General features: G+C 35.5%; 13 protein-coding genes and 2 non-coding genes across 15 annotated transcripts; 10 read left to right on the forward strand and 5 right to left on the reverse strand.

Moving 5' to 3' along the window:
• The first annotated feature begins 352 nt into the window (after nucleotides 1–352).
• HYPBUDRAFT_t122 lies at nucleotides 353–425 on the forward strand. The gene has a single exon. It is a non-coding gene; the product is annotated as a tRNA-Thr (tRNA).
• Nucleotides 426–546: 121 nt separating this feature from the next.
• Nucleotides 547–2268, forward strand: HYPBUDRAFT_157670 (transcription factor TFIIIC subunit; the record flags this gene model as incomplete). The annotated part of the gene is made up of 1 exon (XM_020222303.1): nucleotides 547–2268. One exon carries the CDS (start codon nucleotides 547–549, stop codon nucleotides 2266–2268), a length of 1722 nt encoding a protein of 573 aa, XP_020075577.1.
• Nucleotides 2269–2426: 158 nt separating this feature from the next.
• DPM3 (Dpm3p) lies at nucleotides 2427–2800 on the forward strand (the record flags this gene model as incomplete). The annotated part of the gene is made up of 1 exon (XM_020219351.1): nucleotides 2427–2800. One exon carries the CDS (start codon nucleotides 2427–2429, stop codon nucleotides 2706–2708), a length of 282 nt encoding a protein of 93 aa, XP_020075578.1. The 3' UTR covers nucleotides 2709–2800.
• A 68-nt stretch (nucleotides 2801–2868) lies between these two features.
• HYPBUDRAFT_153318 (uncharacterized protein) lies at nucleotides 2869–3639 on the reverse strand. Its single transcript, XM_020221479.1, has one exon. It carries the CDS (start codon nucleotides 3610–3612, stop codon nucleotides 2905–2907), a length of 708 nt encoding a protein of 235 aa, XP_020075579.1. The 5' UTR covers nucleotides 3613–3639; the 3' UTR covers nucleotides 2869–2904.
• Nucleotides 3640–3855: 216 nt separating this feature from the next.
• Nucleotides 3856–5986, reverse strand: HYPBUDRAFT_140971 (SulP family inorganic anion transporter; the record flags this gene model as incomplete). The annotated part of the gene is made up of 1 exon (XM_020219772.1): nucleotides 3856–5986. Exon 1 carries the CDS (start codon nucleotides 5797–5799, stop codon nucleotides 3856–3858), a length of 1944 nt encoding a protein of 647 aa, XP_020075580.1. The 5' UTR covers nucleotides 5800–5986.
• A 1372-nt stretch (nucleotides 5987–7358) lies between these two features.
• On the forward strand, nucleotides 7359–9083 carry PHO89 (Pho89p; the record flags this gene model as incomplete). The annotated part of the gene is made up of 1 exon (XM_020218822.1): nucleotides 7359–9083. The coding sequence occupies one exon, from the start codon at nucleotides 7359–7361 to the stop codon at nucleotides 9081–9083; it is 1725 nt and encodes a 574-aa protein (XP_020075581.1).
• Nucleotides 9084–10337: 1254 nt separating this feature from the next.
• Nucleotides 10338–10421, forward strand: HYPBUDRAFT_t123. Its single transcript has one exon. It is a non-coding gene; the product is annotated as a tRNA-Leu (tRNA).
• A 119-nt stretch (nucleotides 10422–10540) lies between these two features.
• HYPBUDRAFT_140975 (uncharacterized protein) lies at nucleotides 10541–12856 on the forward strand (the record flags this gene model as incomplete). The annotated part of the gene is made up of 1 exon (XM_020219773.1): nucleotides 10541–12856. One exon carries the CDS (start codon nucleotides 10541–10543, stop codon nucleotides 12854–12856), a length of 2316 nt encoding a protein of 771 aa, XP_020075582.1.
• On the reverse strand, nucleotides 12802–14384 carry HYPBUDRAFT_242056 (uncharacterized protein). Its single transcript, XM_020223285.1, has one exon. The coding sequence runs from the start codon at nucleotides 14056–14058 to the stop codon at nucleotides 12898–12900; it is 1161 nt and encodes a 386-aa protein (XP_020075583.1). The 5' UTR covers nucleotides 14059–14384; the 3' UTR covers nucleotides 12802–12897.
• A 738-nt stretch (nucleotides 14385–15122) lies between these two features.
• HYPBUDRAFT_153320 (uncharacterized protein) lies at nucleotides 15123–15398 on the reverse strand. Its single transcript, XM_020221480.1, has one exon. The coding sequence runs from the start codon at nucleotides 15385–15387 to the stop codon at nucleotides 15223–15225; it is 165 nt and encodes a 54-aa protein (XP_020075584.1). The 5' UTR covers nucleotides 15388–15398; the 3' UTR covers nucleotides 15123–15222.
• Nucleotides 15399–15519: 121 nt separating this feature from the next.
• CHA1 (Cha1p) lies at nucleotides 15520–16605 on the forward strand (the record flags this gene model as incomplete). The annotated part of the gene is made up of 1 exon (XM_020219774.1): nucleotides 15520–16605. The coding sequence occupies exon 1, from the start codon at nucleotides 15547–15549 to the stop codon at nucleotides 16603–16605; it is 1059 nt and encodes a 352-aa protein (XP_020075585.1). The 5' UTR covers nucleotides 15520–15546.
• Nucleotides 16606–16737: 132 nt separating this feature from the next.
• Nucleotides 16738–19833, forward strand: HYPBUDRAFT_242060 (uncharacterized protein). Its single transcript, XM_020223286.1, has one exon. It carries the CDS (start codon nucleotides 16761–16763, stop codon nucleotides 19380–19382), a length of 2622 nt encoding a protein of 873 aa, XP_020075586.1. The 5' UTR covers nucleotides 16738–16760; the 3' UTR covers nucleotides 19383–19833.
• HYPBUDRAFT_6920 (uncharacterized protein) lies at nucleotides 19402–20139 on the reverse strand (the record flags this gene model as incomplete). Its single annotated transcript, XM_020223616.1, has 1 exon — nucleotides 19402–20139. One exon carries the CDS (start codon nucleotides 20137–20139, stop codon nucleotides 19402–19404), a length of 738 nt encoding a protein of 245 aa, XP_020075587.1.
• On the forward strand, nucleotides 19834–21431 carry BIG1 (Big1p). Its single transcript, XM_020223078.1, has one exon. The coding sequence runs from the start codon at nucleotides 20285–20287 to the stop codon at nucleotides 21275–21277; it is 993 nt and encodes a 330-aa protein (XP_020075588.1). The 5' UTR covers nucleotides 19834–20284; the 3' UTR covers nucleotides 21278–21431.
• A 180-nt stretch (nucleotides 21432–21611) lies between these two features.
• HYPBUDRAFT_140991 (uncharacterized protein) lies at nucleotides 21612–23237 on the forward strand (the record flags this gene model as incomplete). The annotated part of the gene is made up of 2 exons (XM_020219775.1): nucleotides 21612–22056; nucleotides 22147–23237. Exons 1-2 carry the CDS (start codon nucleotides 21714–21716, stop codon nucleotides 23235–23237), a joined length of 1434 nt encoding a protein of 477 aa, XP_020075589.1. The 5' UTR covers nucleotides 21612–21713.
• Nucleotides 23238–23329: the final 92 nt, after the last annotated feature.

A 23329-nucleotide genomic window follows, 5' to 3' on the forward strand; every position in this document is an offset into this window, starting at 1 on the left:
TGGTTGATTATGGGCTCGATCAACCCACATAACCCGATATAAACACTTAAAGGATATTCTTTTGGTATTCAGAGACCTCAAATTACTTTATTTATGTAAAAGTCTTTCTCTGAATTTGTTGATATTACGGAAAAAATTACCTATACATGCATAATTCAAAAAAAATACATTTTTCTGGAAAAAATGAAAAACTTTATTCTTTTCCAAGCATTATATACATATAAATTACACTTCAGCAGATAAAAGCTTTCAAACCATTCCATAATTGGATTTTAAAATTTAAGGCATTTTAAAATTCCGTTCAATTATTTTTTGACAAAGAGATTAAAATTTTTTCACCTTCAGAATTTCCGCCTTTATGGCCAAGTTGGTAAGGCACCTCACTAGTAATGAGGAGATCGTCAGTTCGAATCTGGCTGAAGGCATATATTTTTATTATTTTTGATAAACAAGCATTTTTTTTTTTCTTACTTATTTTCGTTTCTTTGAAGTTTTTCAATATTTTCTTCTTTTTCAATATAATAAGGGTTCAATTCTAGATATACAATGTCTAGTAAAGGTACTGCTAAGAAGCATTCTATGGACATTCCGCATGTGGCGGCAGTAGAGTTACCTCTTGTTGTTAAGGATGAAGAGAGGGCTATTTCGATGATTGGTGGGAAATCTAAAATATCTAATGCTATCAATAATAGCTATATACAAAACCATCCAGCTAGTGGATCTTCTATTGTACCCGATGAGAATATATTGGAATTGAGATTGAGGAATGATCCATTCCACCATCCATTACAATCATTAGTGACCAACCGTGAAAGGGTTTTGCTTAAAGTTTCAATTCCTAAGAAAAGTTTACCCAAAGATTACTATGAAGATCCTTCAAAATATACAATCCAAGAATTGATTGAAGAAAATAAGAATCAAAATGGACCTAACCATAAGGTTTTACCTGTTGCGATTATCAATAAGACTTTTTCTTTCAAAACAATGACTGATTTTCAAGTACTGACCAAAAATAATACATTAGTTCAAGAATTTAATGATCTAACAGGATCAAAAGCATATGATGATGTTTCCAAATATTTCAACAACCATTCTAACATGACTGATATCTCAGATTATAAAGAGCCATCATCTTATGAAAATAAAGATCATCAATTACCCCCACCCCCAGTGTTCAGTAACGTTAGGTTACCTTTTAGTTATAAATACCAAAGAAATCCCTACACATTGGTTTTGAAAGATGAAAATGGAGAAACTAAATTAGTACAAAAGAAGAATGATCGTAAAATTCATACCAAAATAATTGAATTCAATGAATTAGACGTACCTAAAGAGCCAGCACCGGAATTGATTGAAAAATATGAATCCCTTATGAAGTCTGATTTGTCACAGGATGAATCTTCCAAAACCTTAATCCAATGTATTCATTGGTTGAAAAAATTATTTGATATTAAACCATTTTGGTTAAGAAAACATTTAAAAGATATTCTACCTCCACAGTTTACGAGATACTTAAAACCAGCATTGCCCTTTGTTACATATATATATAAAAGTGGTCCATGGCGATTCTGTCATGTTAAATATGGTGTTGATCCAAAATATGATAAAAAAAACTGGAAATATCAAATTGAGTATTTCAGAGTTGCTAGTTTAAGTTTTGATGCCCATAAACAACGTAAATCTGAAAGAATTCTACCATTAACTATCAAGGAAAAAGATCCAAGATCGGATTTAAAGGTTTCTGACTATTTATTATTTACTGGTTATAAATTACCTCAAACTATTACTTATCAATTAGGTGATATGATAGATGAAGATATTCTTGATGTTGTCTCAAACACACCAGAAACAAAGTTTTTTAGAGATGTGATTGATTTCCAAGATGGCTGGATTAATAAACAAACTATAGAGACTATAAGAAGAATTGTTCGTTATAAATTAGCTCAGTTAGTAAAAGATGAACCAGTGGATCCGGCAAGAATATCTAAAATTGTGAATCAAGATTACGTTGAGAATAATGATGATATGGAAGTTGACCTGGACAACGCATCCAAAGATATTGAACAGGAAGAACAGGACGATCAAGATGAACAGGATGATGACCAAGACGAAGGTCAAGACGACCAAACTACTCAGGATATTCAAGATCAAGACGATTTGAATATTTCCGAGGACACTGTCATGAGCAGAATCGATAAGTTGGATCCAGAAACTGCTTATAAACTAAAAGACTTGGTATCTTTTGTTAAACAAGACTCATTAGCATAACTGTATACTATGTAAATTATTGCAACTTTCTAAATATAAGATGTACGGATATTCAAGACGAAAGAAAAAAAAAAAAGGTAAATAAAATAAAAAACACGTAGAGAAAATCCTATAGTTTAAACAAACTACTTTAATTATTGATTGATATTAAAACAAACATGACTAAAGCTACTGAAACCGCATTGGCTTTCTTTGCCTTATCTGCCATATATTTTGCGTTATACTCTGGTGTTATCCCAACTTCCACCTTAATTCATGATGAAATATTACCATTTTTACCATGGTGGGGGTTAGTTGCATTTGGAGCCTACGCTTTAGGTACTTTAGGATGGGGTGTTTTTACTTTTAAAGATAAAGAAGAAAAATATAAGGAGTTATTAGATCAAATTGAAGAAGCTAAAGCTTTCTATAAGACTAAAGGTGTTGACTTAGACGAATAAGCTCTTTGATAGTGTCTTTCATAATTTTTCACTTCTACTAAAGATTATTCTTGTTATTATATTGTACATTCTACAAATCTCTATTCTCTAATACAAAATACATAAAATAAATAATTGAATAAATAAGGTTAAATCATTAAAAAAAAACATGTAAAAGAATGTCATTATCTAGAGAAGGAGTGATCCTTTATGCAAATTATGATGTAGCTTTAGTTTTCTTCTTCTCTTTCATTTTCTTTTCCATTTCTGCAAATACTCTAATAGTAACTGGTACGTTACCCCAACTTTCCTCTTCTTCTTCTTTCTTTACACTAGTTGGACTTTCTTTCTTTGGTTTATTGAAATATTCTTTGGCCACCGAATCAGGTAGGTTTTCTCTTTTCAAATGACGTATTGGTGGATGAAAATCTTCTGGCCATACTCCGCCAGTTTGAGCCATTTTCTTAGCAGCCTCTCTACGTTTTTTATTCCAATCTTTAACATCTTCATTAAATAATTCCCAAACACAATTTATACATCCACTCATGCAACAGTTGTCTGGCTCTATCGGCCTATCCGGTACAGTCACACCTTTTATCACTCTAGGTTCACCTCGCATCATTCTACTTGAAGATCTAGGTGATTCACCTTTAATTCTTCCCCCAAAGACTCTTTCAATTCTTTGTTCCGGAGTTAAATTTTCATCTATATTATAATTACCTTCAAACGTGACTGAGGTTTGTTTTTTCAAATCATTGTAATCCTTTTTCGACATTAACAGAGCTTCTATTGGAGCTTGCGGTTTTTTAGGTGTAGACCGAACCAAATCATAGTATTCATATTTCTTATCTTTATTTAACGATATACTGGAGGTTGCGAAATTTCTATAAAGGTTTCTCGTAAGAGCGTGCAGTCTAACTATCATTTTATAATGCAATCAAGGTCCTTGCCAATAGGAGAAGCGGAGTAGTTAGTCAGTTTAGGAGAAACCAGTAAAGAACTCGATTCTTATTCGATATTCAAATGTCGCGTCTAGCATTCTGGTGTGTCGCAAAAATGTCGCGCTGATGACCCGAGGGCTATTTTTTGCTACAACCAATGGGTGCAAATGACGAATGTATATATTGAAAAGAATGCAGAAGATTTTCAAGGTAATAGTATATAAATGTTAGACGTTTTGTAAATCGACTGATTTCAATGCGTCTTCGATACTTAAGTAGAAGCCATCACCCATATTTGTTGGATGAGTATTTCTAAAAGAAGGAAAGTCCTTACTAAAATTTTCATTGACTAAAGATTTAATACCAGATTTTGTAAATTTAGTTCTTAATTTTTTATTGTTGCTGACTCTAGTGAAGAAGATATGGATATTGTCTTCACAGTATTTTGATAAAATTTCTTTGAATAATTGGGTAGCTGAAGTGTCTATATCGTTCATCCCTTTACAATCAAAGATGATGAATTTTATATTTGAATTGAAATCTCTGATGGAAGGTTGAGAAGGATGGATTAATAAGGTACCATATTTTTCGATTCTGTTCAATCTGTTTTTCAAATCACCCACGTTAGCAAAATTTAATGATTCGGGTATTTTGATGATTAAAATACCTTCAATTTGTTCAATGGAATGAATTAAGTTTTCGAAATGTAAAGAGTCTTGAGATCGATTATAGGAAACAAAGCTTTCTTCGATTAATTCATCCGCGTTACGGAAAATGGAGGTGTTTGGGATTCTACCCAAGATTTGGATATTTGAATGGGTGCTATACCTAATAACTTTGATAATTGCCAAGATGATTCCCAAGGTGACACCAGCTTGGGCGCTCCAAAAAACTGAAGTTAAGAAAATCAATGAGAAGGTGAATATTTCATCGTAACCAGCGATTTGCCAATAAAATCTCAAATCATGAGGAACTTCTTCCAAGACGGTTATTCCGATGATGGTGGTACTCAAGGCCAAGATACATTCTGGCAAGTAGTACAAGAAGGGTAATAGGTATAGGATCCCGATCCCAACGGTGATGGCCATAATGATTACTGACATTGGAGAAGAAGCTCCTGCCAATAAGTTAATTTTCGATCTACCTAGAGCCCCAAAACAAGGTAATCCACCGAAAAAACATACTGAAAGATTGGTTAATCCTAGGGCGACCAATTCTCGATTTGACGAGATGTTATAATTATATTTAATTTCCAAAGCTTTCGAAGCGGTAGAAGAATCAAAGTAGCCCAAGATTGAGCAAATAAACGAGGTGGCAAAGACTTCTTTATAAAGATTAATTTTACTCCATTTGAAAGGGTTATTTAAAAAAGTTTTTTCATTGACTGAAGATGTGATATCACCCACGATATCAATACCGTCCTTTTCCCAATCAAGAGTATAACTTAAAAAGGTACCGACCACCACCATTAGTAATAATTCCGGGAAGTAAACCACTGACTGGTATCGTTTGATTAATCTTGCCTTTAATGATTTTACTACTAAAACGATTGAAAGAGTAATTGAAGATATAATCAAGGTTGGCCAATGAATTTTATCTAAATGACTCCCGAGGAAAACAATTTTATCCCAAGTAGTTTTATGGGGGAAATGTTTTGATAATTCATGTAATCCCAATTCTATTGATAATTCGTTAATGATCATGATTAGCCCCATAGCACCAATGAACCCTTTTAATAATGCTCTTGATAATAAGTTATTAAGAAACCCCAATCTACAAATGCCTGAACCCAATAGAATCCCCCCAATGCAAAAGGACATGGATGCGGCGATTTCCTTATCATCTAAATTTTGAATTGTTTCAATGGCATTACCATAGATTAAAGCAGTTGAAGGAGCCGGACCTACAACAAGCACCGGGACACTACCCATGATTGAATAAACAAACGCTCCGGCTATAACACTGTAGAGACCAAGTAATGGGGGCAAATGAGCCAACGATTGAGTGATTGACATTATATAAGGAATCTGGAAACTAGCCATTGAAACCCCTGCTAAAAAATCTCCCAACAAATTGTTTTTCATGGAATAAGAAGGTAACCATCTTATTATAGGACAGTAATAGGAGATATAAGCCACTAGGTTGAATTTGGATTCGTCATTCACCTTCATGTAGTCTAAGTTGGATATGATCAGTTGATTATCACTTGAATCATAATCATTCAAGTTTAAATTGGTTAATGAATGATTTGACGGGACCGATATAAGCGGTCTGGTAATCGAGTTGGTGGACTTGGTTGCTTGAAGCCTTGGCCTGTTCCGGGGCGAGGCCCTGAGCAATGAGGTGGTTTCGTTGGGCATGGCCATGTTAGGTTCTGGAGACTCTGACCATGAGTTTTCAAGCTCCGTTGATCAATTTGAGATCAACATTAAGGAGACGGAATTCTGAAATGGATTCCGTGAGTGGTGCATGGGTGTTGGACTCTGGTTAATACACTACACTTGAATTAGTAGTATTAGTGTACTGTTTATTGGAGCCTTTTATTCTATAGATCGAAGCTTATAGTCAAATTAATTATTATCTTATTAGAATAGATCTTTACTATTCAAGTATTTATAATATCCTTTACTTATCGTGGTTAAGATCGAGAGCAAACTGTTATCGTGCCTACTAGATTATTAAGTAAAGTGTTCGTTATACAAAAGGGGTTGGTGATGTGGCCAATAATACGTCTGGTGCACGGGTGTATACATTTGCAGCACCAAGATCTTATTCCATATCTTACTCCCTTCCATATCTTACTTATTCCATATCTTACTTATTCCATATCTTACTCCCTTCCATATCTTACTCCCTTCCAGCAGCCAATCATCAAAGGAAGTACTATTGTGCACTGCGATACCTCTACTCACGCCAACCTCGACTTACTCCCGGATGTTAATCCAAAGGTGGATGTTCGTGGATACCGTGAACACTGTGGATCTCTACGGCACCCCAACCAAGGCAACGAAGACTCACACGTTGGTTGCAAAATAATGAATAAGGTGATCGCCAGAGATTTCTTTTGATTTCACAGCCGTTGGGGCGTGCGCCTGCACACCAATGACCTCCCAGGTGTACGGAGGCACTGCCCGGGGAACCAATCCCACCACGTGGGTGCAAAAAGCTCGTCTGTTCCATTTCCCAATTCTTGCAGTACTCGTAAAAATGCGTTTTTGAAAAAGATCAGATATACGATTTCAGCCTTACCTTTGTCGAGAAGCTTGATTTGATTCCCTAACTCTTTCTATTCAACCGGCACCGCTCCAGCTCAACACCAGTGGTTGACCCAAGTCAATCAAGGATTCTCTTGAAGGAAAACGTGGGTCTGCCATTTGATTGTCTTGATAAAATTACTATGTAGATTTAATGTCTTGGTTTTTTTTCTTACTTGGAGCTGCTAACAAAGTGAAAAAAAAAAAAAAATTTCGCAGCTTTAGCTGTAGAATTGGAGAATCATCTTGGTGCATAGGCAATTTCTTCAGGGCAATTTGTAAGGGCAATAACTGTTAAATTGCAGTTTGGTTATAAGAATTGGCATTTGAATTGGCATTTGGATTGGTAATAAAGAATTGGCAATAAAGAATTGGCATTTGAGGTACTGCCCACGAGTAGTTATGCTAATCATTTATAAATGAAGTAACATCTTTGCAAATTTACCAAAAAATCATTTTCCATCGATATCGACAAAATGGCTTTCTTACATGACTTTGACTATATCTTTGCGATTGCAATGATCTTTGCCTTCCTTGATGCATTCAACATCGGGGCAAACGATGTTGCTAATTCATTTGCGCTGTCGGTTTCGAGTAGAAGTTTGAAATACTGGCAAGCAGCCATATTGGCATGTATTATGGAATTTTTGGGTGCTTCTTTGGTTGGTTCAAGAGTTAGTGACACCATCAAATCTAAAATCATCGACGTTACTGTTTTTGAAGCGGACCCAGCCGTTTTGATGTTGACCATGGCGTGTGCCTTGGTTGGTTCTTCTATTTGGTTGACCATCGCCACTGCTATTTCCATGCCGGTTTCCACCACCCATTCGATTGTCGGGGCCGTTATTGGTGCTGGGATTGCCGCTAAAGGTGCTAACAACATCCACTGGGGCTGGGAAGGGGTTGGTCAAATCTTTGCTTCTTGGGTTATTGCCCCTGCCATTGCCGGGGCGTTTGCTTCTTTGGTTTTCCTTTTCTCCAAATACTTCGTTTTAGAAGTTAAAGAGTTCAGAACCTCTTTGAGAAATGCTCTTTTACTTGTTCCCTTCTTGGTCTTTTCTTGTTTCTGTATCTTGACCATGTTGATTGTTTGGAAAGGGGCTCCTTCGTTAGGTTTAGATGAATTACCTCAATCAACAATTATTGGTTCTATCTTGGGTGTTGGTGCCGTGGCATTGGTTATCTTTATGATCTTCTTATACCCTTACTATAGAAGAAAATTGGTTCACAATGATTGGACTATTAAATGGTACCATATTCCAAAAGCTCCAATGTTTTACTTCATGTCCACCGATAATATTCCTCCAATGCCTGAAGGTCATGAATTAACCATTGATTATTACAAAGGCCGTAGATACGAAGATGAACCATCCACTCATACAAATGATTTAGAAACTAGCCCCGATTCTTCTGTTCATGGTGATAAACATTCCATCACTTCTATTAAAGTCACTGAAAATCCTTCTATTCTGGAAAAAGGTGATATGACTACTCGTCAATACTGGTGGCATTTGATTAAATTGGGTCCTAGATACTGGCCAAAACTTGTTTGGAAAGTTTTAATCCACGGTATTGATCAAGATATTATCTCCAACCAAGTTTTTTCAAAAGATGCTTTGGCCGGTGATTTGAAAAAAATGCATCAATCTTCTAAATACTACGATAATAGAATTGAATTCTTATTCTCTATCTTACAAGCAATCACTGCTTGTACTATGAGTTTTGCTCATGGTTCAAATGATATTTCAAATGCCGCTGGTCCTTTAAGTACCGTTTACACCATTTGGACTTCAAATGAAGTTAGTTCTAAAGCCGATGTCCCAGTTTGGGTTCTTTGTTACACCGCTGCCGCTTTATGTATTGGTTTATTAACTTTTGGTTATAGAATTATGGCTGCTTTGGGTAACAAACTTATCTTACAATCTCCTGCAAGAGGTTTCAGTATTGAAATCGGTGCTGCCATCACCGTGGTTATTGCTACTCAACACGCTATCCCAGTTTCAACTACTCAATGTGCCGTGGGGGCCACCGTGTTCGTTGGTCTTTGTAATAAAGATTTAAAATCAATTAATTGGAGAATGGTTGCTTGGATTTATGGGGGTTGGATTCTTACTTTACCAATCGCCGGTATAATAGCCGGGGTCTTAAACGGGATCATCCTTAACGCTCCTCATTATGGTGGTAATTACCAATTAAGCTAGGGTTAATGTGATTTAATATATATTTAGGTGTATTTTTATCTGTAGTATACTTTTTACGTTCTTGTAAATTACTTATATTCTCAAAAGAAATATAAGTCATAACTCAAAATATGTCTCCGAGTGAATCATCCACAGGCTTATTCATTCATCTTGTAAGTAGTACAATTAACTCGAAAAAGACGAATTAAATACAGTACTGGATTTTTTTTTGCAACAAATAATTTTATCGCAATCTTCAAAATTACTAACATCCAAAGTCTTTTCTAGAAATCTAAGATGATCTTCCGGAATAAGCATATTGGTGCCATTCGTCATTGAGCAGTAGCATTGTAAATCGTGTCAAGCGAGAATGGATTCAAATTTTAGCTTGCTAGACTATCTAAATTAACCCACTGGGTCATTACATAGTGACTCAGACAAAAAGGAAAGTAATGCTTTTCATTGGCCTGAAGATATTATGTAAGTATACTTTTATGTCCGAATATGGTGCCATGTTATAAAAGCTTTTTCCAAAGTGCTAACTTTTCTGATGCAAAACGAGCTAGCTTGAAGATAACTAAACGTGAAACATTGCAGAATGGGTTTCTTAATACATGAGGGACAATTTGAATGAATCTTTCATTAAGTATGTACGTTGTAGAACTATCTATCAGTAAATTTTAAATAGAAAATAAGATTAACCGCCTATTAATATATATATGTCTAATACATACCGTATTTCGAATTCTATGGTAGTTGCATGGACAATGGAAGCTCTGATTTACCAACATAATTAGATAAGTTTGAGCCAAACTAACTAGGTCTCTACGAAAGGATATTATCCAATCGCAGTTCCACCTTGTAGGAAATAGTAATATGGTATCTCGAGTCAGTGGTAACTTTTCCAAACCTTATAGGTGAAAAAAAAGTGAACTCCAGACCAATTAAACGTAGTAGAAACTATTACTTTCGAGCCAATACCTTAGCTAAAGACCAAGGATTATAAAAGTAAGCGAATTTGAAAGATTTGCTTAAGTTTTCCAGGTATATTGTCATTTAAAAGTAAAAAAAAAAAAACAACATAAAATTCATTCTTCATTGAATTTTTTGGAATTTTTGAAGCTCCGCTATTTTTCTAAAATTATTATTATACTAATAAATTTAAAAATGACTAGAAAAATAGCTAAAATGAAAAAGTTTTTTTTACCCAAAATCAAACTACTTTCAAAAGTTATATTTTTATAAAAGCAACAGTCCTCCAAACTTCAACGAAATGGAGGGTTGGCCGAGTGGTCTAAGGCGGCAGACTTAAGATCTGCTGGACAGTTGTCCGCGCGAGTTCGAACCTCGCATCCTTCATTATTTTTTTGTTTTAAGCTCTTCAAATATTTTGTTTACATTTTCAGTTCAACTTCATTTTTTTTTACTTTTTTCAACTAATACCTTACGAAGCCAATTATACTTTAGATTAAAGCTCAATGATAAAAAGCATTCCACTCCGGAGAGCGTCACCTGCTGCATCGTTAAATGATCCAGTTCAAACGTCAGAAAATCTGCAGATTGCGATAAATAATGGAAGTCAATTGACAATTTTAGATCCAAAATTACCTTCAATTCATAAAACTTTGACGCTTCCAGCACCAGGGAAAGACCCAATTCTCGATCCTTCGGATTTATTCGATATAAGCTCAACTTTATGGCTAGAACAATTAGAATCTTTTGGAATACGGTCATTGAGTAACCTTTTAGTAGAGACTTGTGACCAGACATATCATTTATCAAGAATTTTTGAACCACAGATCATCTCACACAAATGGTCTCCCTTAAACCCATTAACAAAAGATTGTTATCTTGGGATATTGCTCAATACTTCTGAGCTTTTCATACTAGAAAGACAAACTCTTGATTTAATCAATTATAGACCGGCTTTTAAGATCTTTAATAACTTGTTAGATCAATTATATTTATCCAGAGATAAAATTGCAGCAGATGGGAAGATTAAGGTGAACAATGAACAATACTCTTCACTAATGATAGAATCATTTGAATTTAGTCAAGTAATGATCAGCGAAGGTGAGGCTATCCCGCTTTTAAGTATTGGAACGGGATCAAATGAAATTTCTATTCACCAATTAAACAAGAGTTTTACAAAGTTATTAACTATTGAAAACCAACCTTCTAAAATAGTAAAACAGGTATGGTCTAAATGGAAAAAGTCTAACAGCAATAATTTTACTAGTTTTTTATCGTTCATATATGCTGATAATCGAGTGACTACAGCAAAATTGTTTTTTGATATATCGACAAGTGAAATTAGCATTGGAAGGCTAAGTAAAGTTTCACCAAATAAGTCTAGGTTCGAAGTTCATGAATTAGCTTATACAGAGAATGACCAACTAATTGTAATCTCATCAACTTCGATGAGGATTTTTCAATTATCGAAAGAAAATGAAATGGTCATCGACCATAAGCTTCAACACAGATCTAGAGTATCAAATGTTTTGCAATTTAATAAGTACGAAACGCTCACAGTAGATCTTGCTTATGAAAATGGTAAATTCGAACGTGTGGAAATAACAAATAAAGTTGGGAAATTTTCAAGTAACTCTACATTAAGTCCTAAGTTATTCCAAGCATTAGTGAATAGAGAAATGTACCGCTACGAAATCCTAAAATCCAAAGCCGGAGGTGATGAAAATGGGGAAGCATCAAGTGATCAACCACCAAACCTGGCACAAAAACCCTTTTTGAATGATTCAGTTAGTTTACGGTACTATAACGCTGGGACTAAATTAATGGAGTCAAATGGAATGATTGTTACAGTTGGACGAATCATTCCACAGAATGTATTGAATTATGTTATTTCGTCACAGCTTGAATATTCGGTAAATTTTACTCCTATAAAAGATATATATCCAGATTATGATTCAAAAGACAGTTTGATCTATAGCACAAGCACCAATAAAATGAATTCATTTTGGTTTAACTATTACAAGAGAATCCCCATTATTCCAACGTTTACTAACGAGAGAAATGTGGTGAGCGATATTGATGAATTCCTTTCAAAAATTCAAAGTTTAAAGATGGAAGTATTTGGTTCATTAAATGAAAAAACCATTAACATTAAAGATTCAGTGAAGGGCACTACATTTCAACAATTTTTATTCTCGAACTTTACTGCTAATGCTGAAGTTTCAGACTTCCAAAAAGCGTATAACTTCAATATAATTATACTCAAATCATTGTTTTTTTTAAGCTCTAAGCAGATTAATAATGAAGAAATTAATAAGATGATACACATCCTAAAAGAAGAACAATTAAAAATCGAGATGGCTATAGTTGACTTCATGATAGGTTTAGTTTTGAAATATTTCACGAACTTGAAAGAACAACTGCTAACCGAAGTTGATAAATTCTTGATAATTTCATACGTACTTCATTTACAGAGTCAAGGAGTAAGTGTCAAAAATATAGAGAGTATACCAGAAAAAGCCGAACTTCTTGTTAAAACTGATTTTTTTGAAGAAGAATTTGAAGTCTCCAAAAACGATATTATAGCTGACGACGAAAGAATCCTTAAGGTTGTTACATCCAAGTCTGGTCATAAATGGTCAAGATGCTCACTAAGTTTATATCCATTATTAGAGTTGAATAACCAGATGGATGAAATGAAAAAATTCAATTATACAGTAAAACAAACTAATACGGGATCTAACGAATCCATAATCAATAACTTATTAAGTTCATTAAATTTCTGTATTTATACGGGGAATAAAACTTATAATGTTAATTGAAAATAAATAGTGTAATATATACTTTTTTAAATATGTAATTATCAGTCATTTTTTTTCAGGTTTGGATCAACTATGAAAGATCCAGGAATTGGTTTAAAGCCTTCGTCCTGGTCAGCAAAACCTCCACCTAAAACCTTACGTTCATCATCTTTATTCCATACTAACTGAGTTGAATTCCAATTAATCAATTGACTCAATTGATTTGGAGGTGGGTCAGACACTTTGGTGATAAGATAAGCTACGCTTGATTCAGCAATTCCATAAACAAACACACTTATCCAAGGAAGCTGATAGATTATGTAGTAATAACAAAGACCGAAACCAAATAAGACCCCTTCTCTTGATTTCATCCATTGATCCTTTTCGATTTTAGTAAACTGAATTCTAATAAAATAAGGTAATAACAAATCATGAATCATATTTCTTGAACCCCAAAAAATACTTAAGAATAAAGAAGTATAATGCTTTGGTAATAATTGCAAGACAAAAAAAATTATTATTGCTGATATACTACCAACTTTATCATTAAAATTTTGGAAAGAAATCAAACCAATTATAATAGTACCAATTTTTGGAACCTTACATAAGATGTAAATCAAAATATTGAAAGAACAATTATATAAATATCTTTTAACAAAATTTGAGAAATCCCCTGATTTCTGATACTTTAATTGAATCGTTTTAAACCATGATTGTTTAATTTTCTTACCAGTTTTATTATAATCCAAGTCGGTTAACTTTAATGAAATATCAATCAAATTATCATGATATTGATGCTCTTTTCTGTCTGGATGTTTCTCAATATAAACACTATCAATAAATTTAAGACTAGTTAAGAATAAATCATCTAATTCCGGAGTGAAAAATCTTATCGCTGATATGATGAAAACTCCTATATTCAAGACATTTTTCTGGAAATATTCCAAACCACTAACTATATTCTCTAGATCTTGATCATGTCTAAATATTAATGCCAAAATCTGGAAGAAAAACCTCACGGTAAGTATTGGTGCCCATAATATACATTGAAGTATAATGGAATACTTTAATTGATTAAATGCTTGCTGATAATATTTTGATTCAAAAAGTTTTGGGTTTTGTAATGACCTATAAGCTCCCAACAATGCCAATTGAATTCCTCTGAGTATAGCCACTATCGAAAACCCAGGAGGTGGATTGGATAAGAATATAGGTGATGCCATCGTCACTTACTGTTCAATCGTCCAATCGGTATCTTCGTCTGATTCTTCTCATCCCAAGATCATTAGCAAAGAGTCCGTACACCAAAATAATCCATGCACCAAGTACTTGACGTACAACTCTGGAACAACCTACATATGTTAAGACTAGTGATTCAAGAATGTTAGTTTCTTCTTCGTCTATCTTGAAAGCCCATTTCCAACTTATGCTCTTTTGAAGGAGTTGGCAGAGAGTTTTTCTCTTTTTCTTTGTTTTAGCACTTCTAAAGACTGAGCTGTAAGGGAATCGCTACTGACCGGATAAAGCCGTTGAAAGAGATGATGAATGAGTTGTTGAATAAGTCACATGGAGACGAATACTCTATCGGAGCATTAGCTATATTTCCTGTGCAGAAAAGGAGTCATTTATTTGTCCATTGCAAACCGCATTTCAAAATGTCATGTTGACCTTCACACAATCATGAAGTCTTGCATCGACACTATATATCGATGCTAAGTCGATGCATTTAGAAGGATACCTTCGAAACGGCGATGGAATCAATAATTATGTCAATTGACGTCTTGCTTTTCGCAGCCTAAGCAGAGCATTTTTATGTTTCGCTGCAAATGACAGTAGATGCTATTTTTCCCGTAGAACATTTGCTTCGATCGATAATCAAGCACATGGATACATCAAAGCTATAAATGTGCTAATCTGAATATTAACTGAGATGTTCTCTTGTGAACTGTCCCTACATTTAAACCACGATTCAACTGTGGAGATCTCCCAACAGGCTATAATTAAAAAGTGGTCTACTTGTAGCTGGCAGCGAATATGCATAACTTGACGTGAAAATACCAATGTGGACAAATTAAAGGCTCTTTATCACTCAAAGACGAAGCCTTCTGTGTTTCAAACGAAGGGTTTGACCGATCAAAGCATCTCATTTCTTAAGACACTAGAGCGTCGCTGTACAAGCTTTTCAGCCCTAGTTGTCAAATTTCCGTGAAGCTTCGCAGTAGGAGGGCTCTCGCTTAACTATTTCCATAATTAGTGCCCTTCACCTTCCGCCATTGTAAGCTGCTGTGTTCTGTGGTTTCTACTAGCCATGGTAACTGGGTGTTTGCGTCTCGGAAAATGATAACCGGGTCCACCATCAAGTGAGACCACCCCAACAAACCCTGGGATCAGATGCTCTTCTCTGCGAAATTGCCGTAGAAGGCTTTTTGTATCGGAGTCTTCAGCAGTTGCCTCAGACAAAACTGACTCCTGACCAGGCTGGAGGCTCGGTAAATGGAAACCGATGCACTCCGAAGGAAATCAGAGCAAAGATAACGGGCATTTGGCAGCATTTTTTTTTTTGGCAGCCACAGACACTGACTCTGACATGACTCTGCTGACTGAGTCAGCGGACGAGGGGGTCTCCTTATCAGTATATAGATAGTATATATATATATAGATGTATTAGTATTCGAAAGAAGGATGCAAAAAGGAAAGGAAGTCAAGAGATAATGGCAGAATCAGTGCAAACAAATCCAAAAACAACGGTCAAACCTCCTTTTATTCAAACCAGTTTGACAGAAGTCACCGACCAACTCCCAATTGAGCCTCCTTGTAGAATATTTTTCAAGAATGAATACGAACAACCATCGGGCAGTTTTAAATTGAGAGGAATTGGTAATTTGGTGGCCAAGTCAGTTGAAACTGCGCAGAAATATCATCCCAACAAGTTTATACAAGTGTTTGCATCCAGTGGAGGGAACGCAGGTTTAGCAGCCGCTTATCTGGCTAAGTTTTATAATCTTCCATGCATTGTTTGTATTCCAGCTAGTACCAAACCAGAAATCATTGACTTATTGCATGAATTGGGTGCCAAAACCATAATGAAGGGTGAGAACATCTTGCAGGCCGATAAGCACTTGAAAACTTTGATTGCAAAATGTGATTTAAATAAAATATATCCAATTTATTGCCATCCTTTTGATAACCCTTTAATCTGGCAAGGACATCTGACTCTTGTGGACGAGATCTTACAGGAACAGTTATCTCCACAAGAAACTGCAAAATTAAGAGGTATGGTTGCTAGCATTGGTGGAGGAGGATTATTCTGTGGAATAATGGATGGTATAAAGAAGAATGATCAACAAAACACGGATGTGTTATTGGTAGAGTCAAAACAAGCCCCTACATTCACTGAGACTATCAAGGCAGGTGAAATCATCCAATTGAAATCAGTTAAGAGTTTGGCTACTTCTTTGGCTTGTTCCCATGTCACAACTAAATGTCTTGATTACTATAATGACCAATCGTCAAACAAAACATTTGTGGAATCGATAGATGACTTGGAAGCCGTGAAGGGATCCGTCCACACTTACAACCACTTCAACATTGCCGTTGAGCCCGCCTGTGGTGCTGCCATGTCGGTGGTTTTCAACCAGTTGAAGCTACTCAAACATTTCAACTTGTCAAAAGACGATATTGTGGTGATTGTCGTTTGTGGTGGCAGTTGCACCAACAAAGCCGGCATCGAAAGCTTCAACAAACTACTTAGGCTGCAAGTCAAATTGTAAGCTCATGTGTAAGCTCATGTGTATATTATATAGTGTATTCTAATAAATCATTTAAATCGTTAGTTCAATTCGTTATCTGAGGAAATAGACTGAAAAAAAAAAAAAAAAATCTTCGAAGCTCTACCATAACTTGTCACTGATTGCAATACACTTAAATGATCCGACATAATGATATGTCTAAACTGTATTCTTCCCAAAAGCCGAATCCTTATAGTCATCCTTATACTCCTTATCCGATTCAAATCGAGTTGATGCAAGCAATTTATGACACCATCAATAATGACTTCAAAATTGGTTTATTTGAAAGTCCAACCGGTACTGGGAAGACATTATCTATCATATGCTCCACCATGACTTGGCTTAGGGATTATAAGAAGAATCATGTTTTTTCGTCAACTTCATCTTCTTCAAATCCAGCTATGGACGCGTCATCGAAAGCGTCAGCTCCCTCCTCTAGATCATCAAGTAACTTAAAAGAGCTCAATTTTAGTGATTCTAGTAGTGAAGAGGATTCCAGTGATGAAGAACCAGAGTGGGTTAAAAAATCTTATGAGAAAACCGTCATTGCTAGAACAAAGGGAAGAGCTGAAGAGTACGAAATATATCTAGATACCGTTTCTAAAAGGTATAAAAAAAGTACAGTTCACGATTTATCAAGAGATAGGACCATGAAGAAGATGAAAAAATTGAAAACAGACACTGAAAATGCCGTTGAAGATGACTATTTACCAGAAGATTACTATAGTGATAGTGAAAACGGATTAGTAGGGCAAGCGACGAAAGAAAATAATCAACTCAGCAGCGAGATTGAAAAACTATTATCCAAAGTAAATGGCTCTGGTCAAGACCAAGTAGAGCCAATAAATGAATGTCCGGTATCGATATACTTTTCATCAAGAACTCACTCTCAATTAACTCAATTTTCACACCAATTGAACTTAACAAATTTCCCATCTTCATTAGATAATATCAGTGAACGTATTAAATTCCTACCTCTCGGATCAAGAAAACAGCTTTGTATCCATCCAAGAATTTCGAAAATATCAAATTTGAATAACCTAAATGATGCCTGTGTAGATTTACAAAATCTGACATCTTCTAATTCGAAAGGTTGTGAATATTTACCAAAATTAAATAATCCGGATTCAAGCAGTATCATAAAAGATTTCACTGATATGAGTTTAACTAAGATTCATGATATTGAAGATTTGGCCCAATTAGGATCTGAATTAAAGGTTTGTCCCTATTACTCTGTTAGAAAGGGAATTGAATTAACCGAAATTGTGGCATTACCTTATCAAATGTTACTTCAAGATTCAACAAGAAAGATCTTAAATCTAAAAATTGATAATTCGATAGTCATTATTGACGAAGCTCACAATTTACTAGATACGATTACTGCAATGAATAGTTTATCAATTACATCCAATGAACTCAGTGATATAATTAAATCTTTAAAGTTTTATCTAGCTAAATTTCTGAAGAGATTAAACAGTGGTAATAGAATAAATATCATGAAGTTAATAAAACTATGTCAAATTTTAATCAATTTCGTCAATAAATCATCTCCAGTTGCTGGTAGAGAAATATCCACCCAGGAGATTTTCGATGGTAATACTGGGGATTTGATCAATGTCCATAAAATTGAAAAATTTTTGAACAAATCCAAAATTGCTTATAAAATTGAAACCTATATGGAAAAATTGAAAAAGCAAGAATCGAATAACACCACTAAGACCTCATCTTCATCGAATCCATTACTTTTCAAGATCACCCAGTTTTTGATGAAACTTAATAATCCTTCTAAAGAGGGAAAGTTTTTCTGGGACACTGCTTCAAATACTATTCTGATAAATTATATGTTGCTTGATCCAAGTGAAATTTTCAAGCCTCTAGTTACAAGAAGTAAGTGTGTGTTATTATGTGGGGGAACAATGGAACCTATGAATGATTATACCGATTATTTATTTCCATATATTCCCAATAATAAATTGAAAAAATTCAGCTGTGATCATATAATTCCTGATGAAAACTTAAAAGTATTCCCTATAACTCACTATCAACGGACCAACTTCGAATTTTCGTTCGACAAGAGAAACAATCCCAGCATGATTGAAGCATTGGGGAAATGTTTGGTAGAATTGATTCAGAGTATTGCCAGTGGGGTTGTGATTTTTTTCCCAAGTTATAAATATTTGAACCAAGTTCTTGACAGTTGGAAACGAGTCGGGGTTTACGATAAAATGAATAATATGAAAACCATATACGAAGAGCCAACTGACTCATCAAATGTTGATTCGACATTAGCGTCATATTCCTCAACAATCAAATCTAACCACGGAGCCATTTTATTCTCAGTCGTTGGAGGAAAAATGTCTGAAGGGATTAATTTTTCCGATGATCTTGCTAGGTCTGTGATCATGATTGGTTTGCCATACCCCAATGCATATCTGGGAGAAATGATTGCCCGGAAGAATTTCATTAAGGAGACCACCATTTCAAGGGGAGGAACTCCAACTGAGGCCAATTCCAACGCCCAAAATTTTTATGAGAACATATGTATGAGGGCCATTAACCAAAGTGTTGGAAGGAGTATTCGACATTCCAAAGATTACTCGACCATTTATTTAATTGACAGCCGATTCCAACAGGCTAGAATTCAGAACAAACTAAGTGCTTGGGTTAAAAAACGGATTATTAATAATAAAAACTTAAATGAAATTCTTGATGAAACTAATGAATTTTTCAATTCAAAACTTGTAAATAGATCAATCTAATTAAGTAATTATTTATTCATTAAAATGCATAAGAAACATCACTTCGAAGTACCCATTTTTCACCTTCGCTTACCAATTGAGCTTCGTGTTTCAAACAATCATCTCCATGTTTATGTAGCAATGCCATACCTTTCGTTGGATGGATACTCACGGGTTTGGCATTGCGTTCAAATTCAGGATAGAAGATCGTATCACCACCTTTAAATTCATCGTCTCCGGTCAAATAGATCAACAAAGTCCATTTGGTTGTAACTTTCGGAGTATCCTTGTTGAAACCCTCACAAACTACCGAATCATCATAATGTTTACCAAAATGATGTCCTTTCCTATACCTATAGATTCTCAATTGAGGATTCAAGCCATGGGCGTCTTGGAAAATAGATTTGATTTCATCCAATTCTTCATCCTGATACCCAGGGTCCTGTAATAAGATGTCTTTCAAATACGTCCATAGCACCTTGGACGCCTCGATATCATTCAAAGATATACGGTCATTAAACCGTGCAGCATAATCCTTAGACTTGATAAGCGGGGTCGTTTCCAACGTTAAAGACCCAACAAACGACTTGATTAGTTCATTACAAAACTCCGAAGTGAAAAAATTGTTAATGGTGATGATTTGATCCGATATAATCGATTCGGGCCCTGGCTTGAAAAACAGTTTTGCCAACAGCTTTGGTAAGTTGTAATAGCTCTCAGGGAACTTATACAGTGCCTCCTTGGGCTTCGTAGTAACCTTGGACTTCTTTGGAGCCATAATGCAATGAAGAAGTTGAAGTAGCAAAGCTAAATGCAGGATAACGATGATTTTTTTTTCCATACTTTTTTTGTCATTTTGAAAAGAGAAAAATTCAATTGACGTGTTTTTTTTAACAACCAGATAACAGAATTAAGAAGCAAACATGAGAATAGCCACGTTGATACCTCTACTAGGGGTCATACCGATGATAGAGGCATTCAAGGCCTCCCCGTTGGTATTGGCATCCCACAAGTTGGTGAAAGGGTTGAGAGATGAATTAGAACATGGCAATTCCCAACCGCATAGCGAAACTAGTGTTACTAATATGTTGAAGAAGCTTATGACGGAGTGTTCCTCCGATGCCTACTTGTTGGTGAACCAACCCGGGTTGAAGTACGAGGATATGGTTGGAATACACGAACAAAGATGGCCCTTTTTACAAAAATATCTTACCTTGGCCAGTAGTGTTGTGGGGATACCCTGGGTCAAAGGCACGGTTGATTTGAATTTTGTCGAGAACTACTTGATCAAGAACTGTGAAGCAGAAACCATCACCGTATTGCACGAAGACGAGGCCGAGGTGGGCAAGTACATCGACACCAGGAAAAGAATAATCCGGGTTGAATTAAGTGAAATCCCCGAAGATATCGACGAAGACGAAAGAGGATTGATCTTGAAAAGCCACGACGAACTAGTCAGACAAATCTTGAGGAAAGTGCCTTCTCCTCATTACACCATTATTCTCACCTCCAGTACCACCAGCAGCTTCCACCCTATCCCACCTCTGGTGGTTGAGTCAAAACCAGAAAAGTATGAAATGTTCAACGAAATCATTAACCACCCATCGAGACAAAAGGAAGTCGAGAGAAACGCCCATAACTACCAGAACAAGGCCCCCGAATGGAACCAGGACCGGAACACCGTTAATAGGTATTTGAAAAATAGAAAGAACGACGAGGTTCACTTATTCAGAGGTGAAAAAAGTATGGAGTTATGGAAACAAAATGAAAAAATCGTCAGCACCATGCTAGTGATGATTGTCAGTATTTTCCTCATGAAAATCATGAAGCTTGTCAAGTACATCCAGCACAAGTTGAGCGCAATGCTCCAAAAACCAAATCGCAAACAGGGACTCCTTGATAAAAAAAGTCATTAAACCTCTCTTTATACGTATAAATATATTAAAATTGCAACCAAAACCAACCTGTAAACCCATACAACCTGCAAAATACCCGACACAACCTGCAAATTCACGGTAATCTGCAAACCGCCGCAACGCAAACTGCAAAAAAACTTTATAGACCAAAAAAATCAGCTGTTTTTTTTTTTTTTTTTGTTTCTGTAAAAAAAACAACAGCAGAAAAGTTAGGTAACTTTTCATTGAAAGAATTTCAATAATAATCAAGTAATAAAAGGATTTGAAATATAATCAGTATATAATCATATTGGTATCGAGATATATTCCCGCTAAGATATTCATATTGCAAAACGAGAGATTTATTTAAATTGCGGTGATCATTCAGAGCTGTTTTTTTATTGCGATCAGATGAAGATATAGATTTATCAGTTAGTTTTATACATATATTGACAAGATGTCTGAGTTTCTACAATTTAATAGTATACCATCGGGTAATCATAAGGGGAAGAAGCACATTGTGATTGTGGGTGCTGGGATCATTGGTGTTTGTATTGCTTATTTCATTATCAAGCACCCAAAATTCGATCCGGCCAAAATCCATATTACAATTGTGGAAAGTAAAAGAGTGGCCGGAGGAGCAAGTGGTAAAGCCGGTGGATTATTAGCATTATGGGCATTTCCTCAGCAGATTGTGCCTCTTTCTTTTGAGTTACATCAACAATTGTCTGATCTATATAATGGAGAAGAAGAGTGGGGGTATCGTCGATTGACAACGGTTTCATTAGAAGGAGATATCAGTCACTTGCCTGATATAAATGAACTTTCCAGTGATGACGATGATGACGATGATGATACGATAAACTATGAAAAATATCATGATGCCCAAGAAGAAACCGATAGTGGTAGTTATAGAAAATCCACTAATACTGATACTGATTCATCAACCGAAAAACCACCCAAGAAAACTTCTAGAGCAACCCGTCTGCAAACCGCTAAGAATAGTAAGGGTTTGAGCGGGAGTAAATTACCAAATGATTTGAATTGGATCAATTCTACCTTAATTGATCTGTGTCTGTCTCTTGGTGGTACCGATAGTACTGCCCAAGTGCATCCTTATAAATTCACCAGTTTTATATTGAAAAAAGCAGTTGAAATGAGTCAAGGTTCTTTAGAATTAATCTTGGGTAAAGTAAACCAAATCAATTATTCAATGGAAACCGGAGTTGCCACCGGAGTAACTTATGAACCTACATCTTTAAAACAACAAGAATCAAAACCTTTGGTTGAATTAAGTGGTGATCAAATTATACTATCAGTTGGTCCTTGGACTTCCAAGATTTTACCCGACTGTCCAATATCTGGTTTAAGAGCTCATTCAATTACAGTTGCTCCATTTAAAGATCAACCAGTTAGTCCCTATGCAATCTTCACCGAATTTAAAACCGGCCCAATGTCCTATGTATCCCCGGAAATCTACGCAAGACAAGATGAAGTGTACGTCTGCGGTGAAGGTGATTCAACCGTTGATGTTCCAGAAACTTCTGATGATGTGGAGGTTGTTAAATCAAAATGTGATGATTTATTTAATCAAGTTGGTAAAATATCTCCTAATTTACGTAAAGGTCATATCTTGAAAAAACAAGCTTGTTATCTCCCAGTATTGGATGTTCCCTCCTCCAGTGGTCCTTTAATTGGTGAAACAAACGTTGATAATCTATTTTTATGTTCAGGTCATTCTTGTTGGGGGATCAACAACGCCCCTGCCACCGGTAAGATCATGAGTGAATTGCTATTGGATGGAAAGGCAAAGCTGGCGGATATATCTGCTTTGGACCCTTCATTATATTTCGATGCAAGTATATTACTAAGTGAAGATGAAGAAGATGAGGTTGATGATGAAGATGAAGACGAAGAAGATAATGAAGAAGACGAAGAAGATGAACTAGGCGACGAAGATGCTTACGATAAAGATGAATAGTTCTCTCTGCATTTAAATACGTATATAAGCTTATGTATGGATTATCACAACTAGTCTCGCTATTTGTAACTTTTATTAGGGCGCAAAATTTT

The sequence above is a fragment of the Hyphopichia burtonii genome, assembly GCF_001661395.1.
Source record: "Hyphopichia burtonii NRRL Y-1933 unplaced genomic scaffold HYPBUscaffold_5, whole genome shotgun sequence".
Taxonomy (NCBI): domain Eukaryota; kingdom Fungi; phylum Ascomycota; class Pichiomycetes; order Serinales; family Debaryomycetaceae; genus Hyphopichia; species Hyphopichia burtonii.

Coding starts and splice junctions, on each gene's coding strand:
- HYPBUDRAFT_153318 (XM_020221479.1), bottom strand. CDS start 3,612: ATGATAGTTAGACTGCACGCTCTTACGAGAAACCTTTATAGAAATTTC.
- HYPBUDRAFT_153320 (XM_020221480.1), bottom strand. CDS start 15,387: ATGCTGCCAAATGCCCGTTATCTTTGCTCTGATTTCCTTCGGAGTGCA.
- HYPBUDRAFT_242056 (XM_020223285.1), bottom strand. CDS start 14,058: ATGGCATCACCTATATTCTTATCCAATCCACCTCCTGGGTTTTCGATA.
- BIG1 (XM_020223078.1), top strand. CDS start 20,285: ATGAGAATAGCCACGTTGATACCTCTACTAGGGGTCATACCGATGATA.
- HYPBUDRAFT_242060 (XM_020223286.1), top strand. CDS start 16,761: ATGATCCGACATAATGATATGTCTAAACTGTATTCTTCCCAAAAGCCG.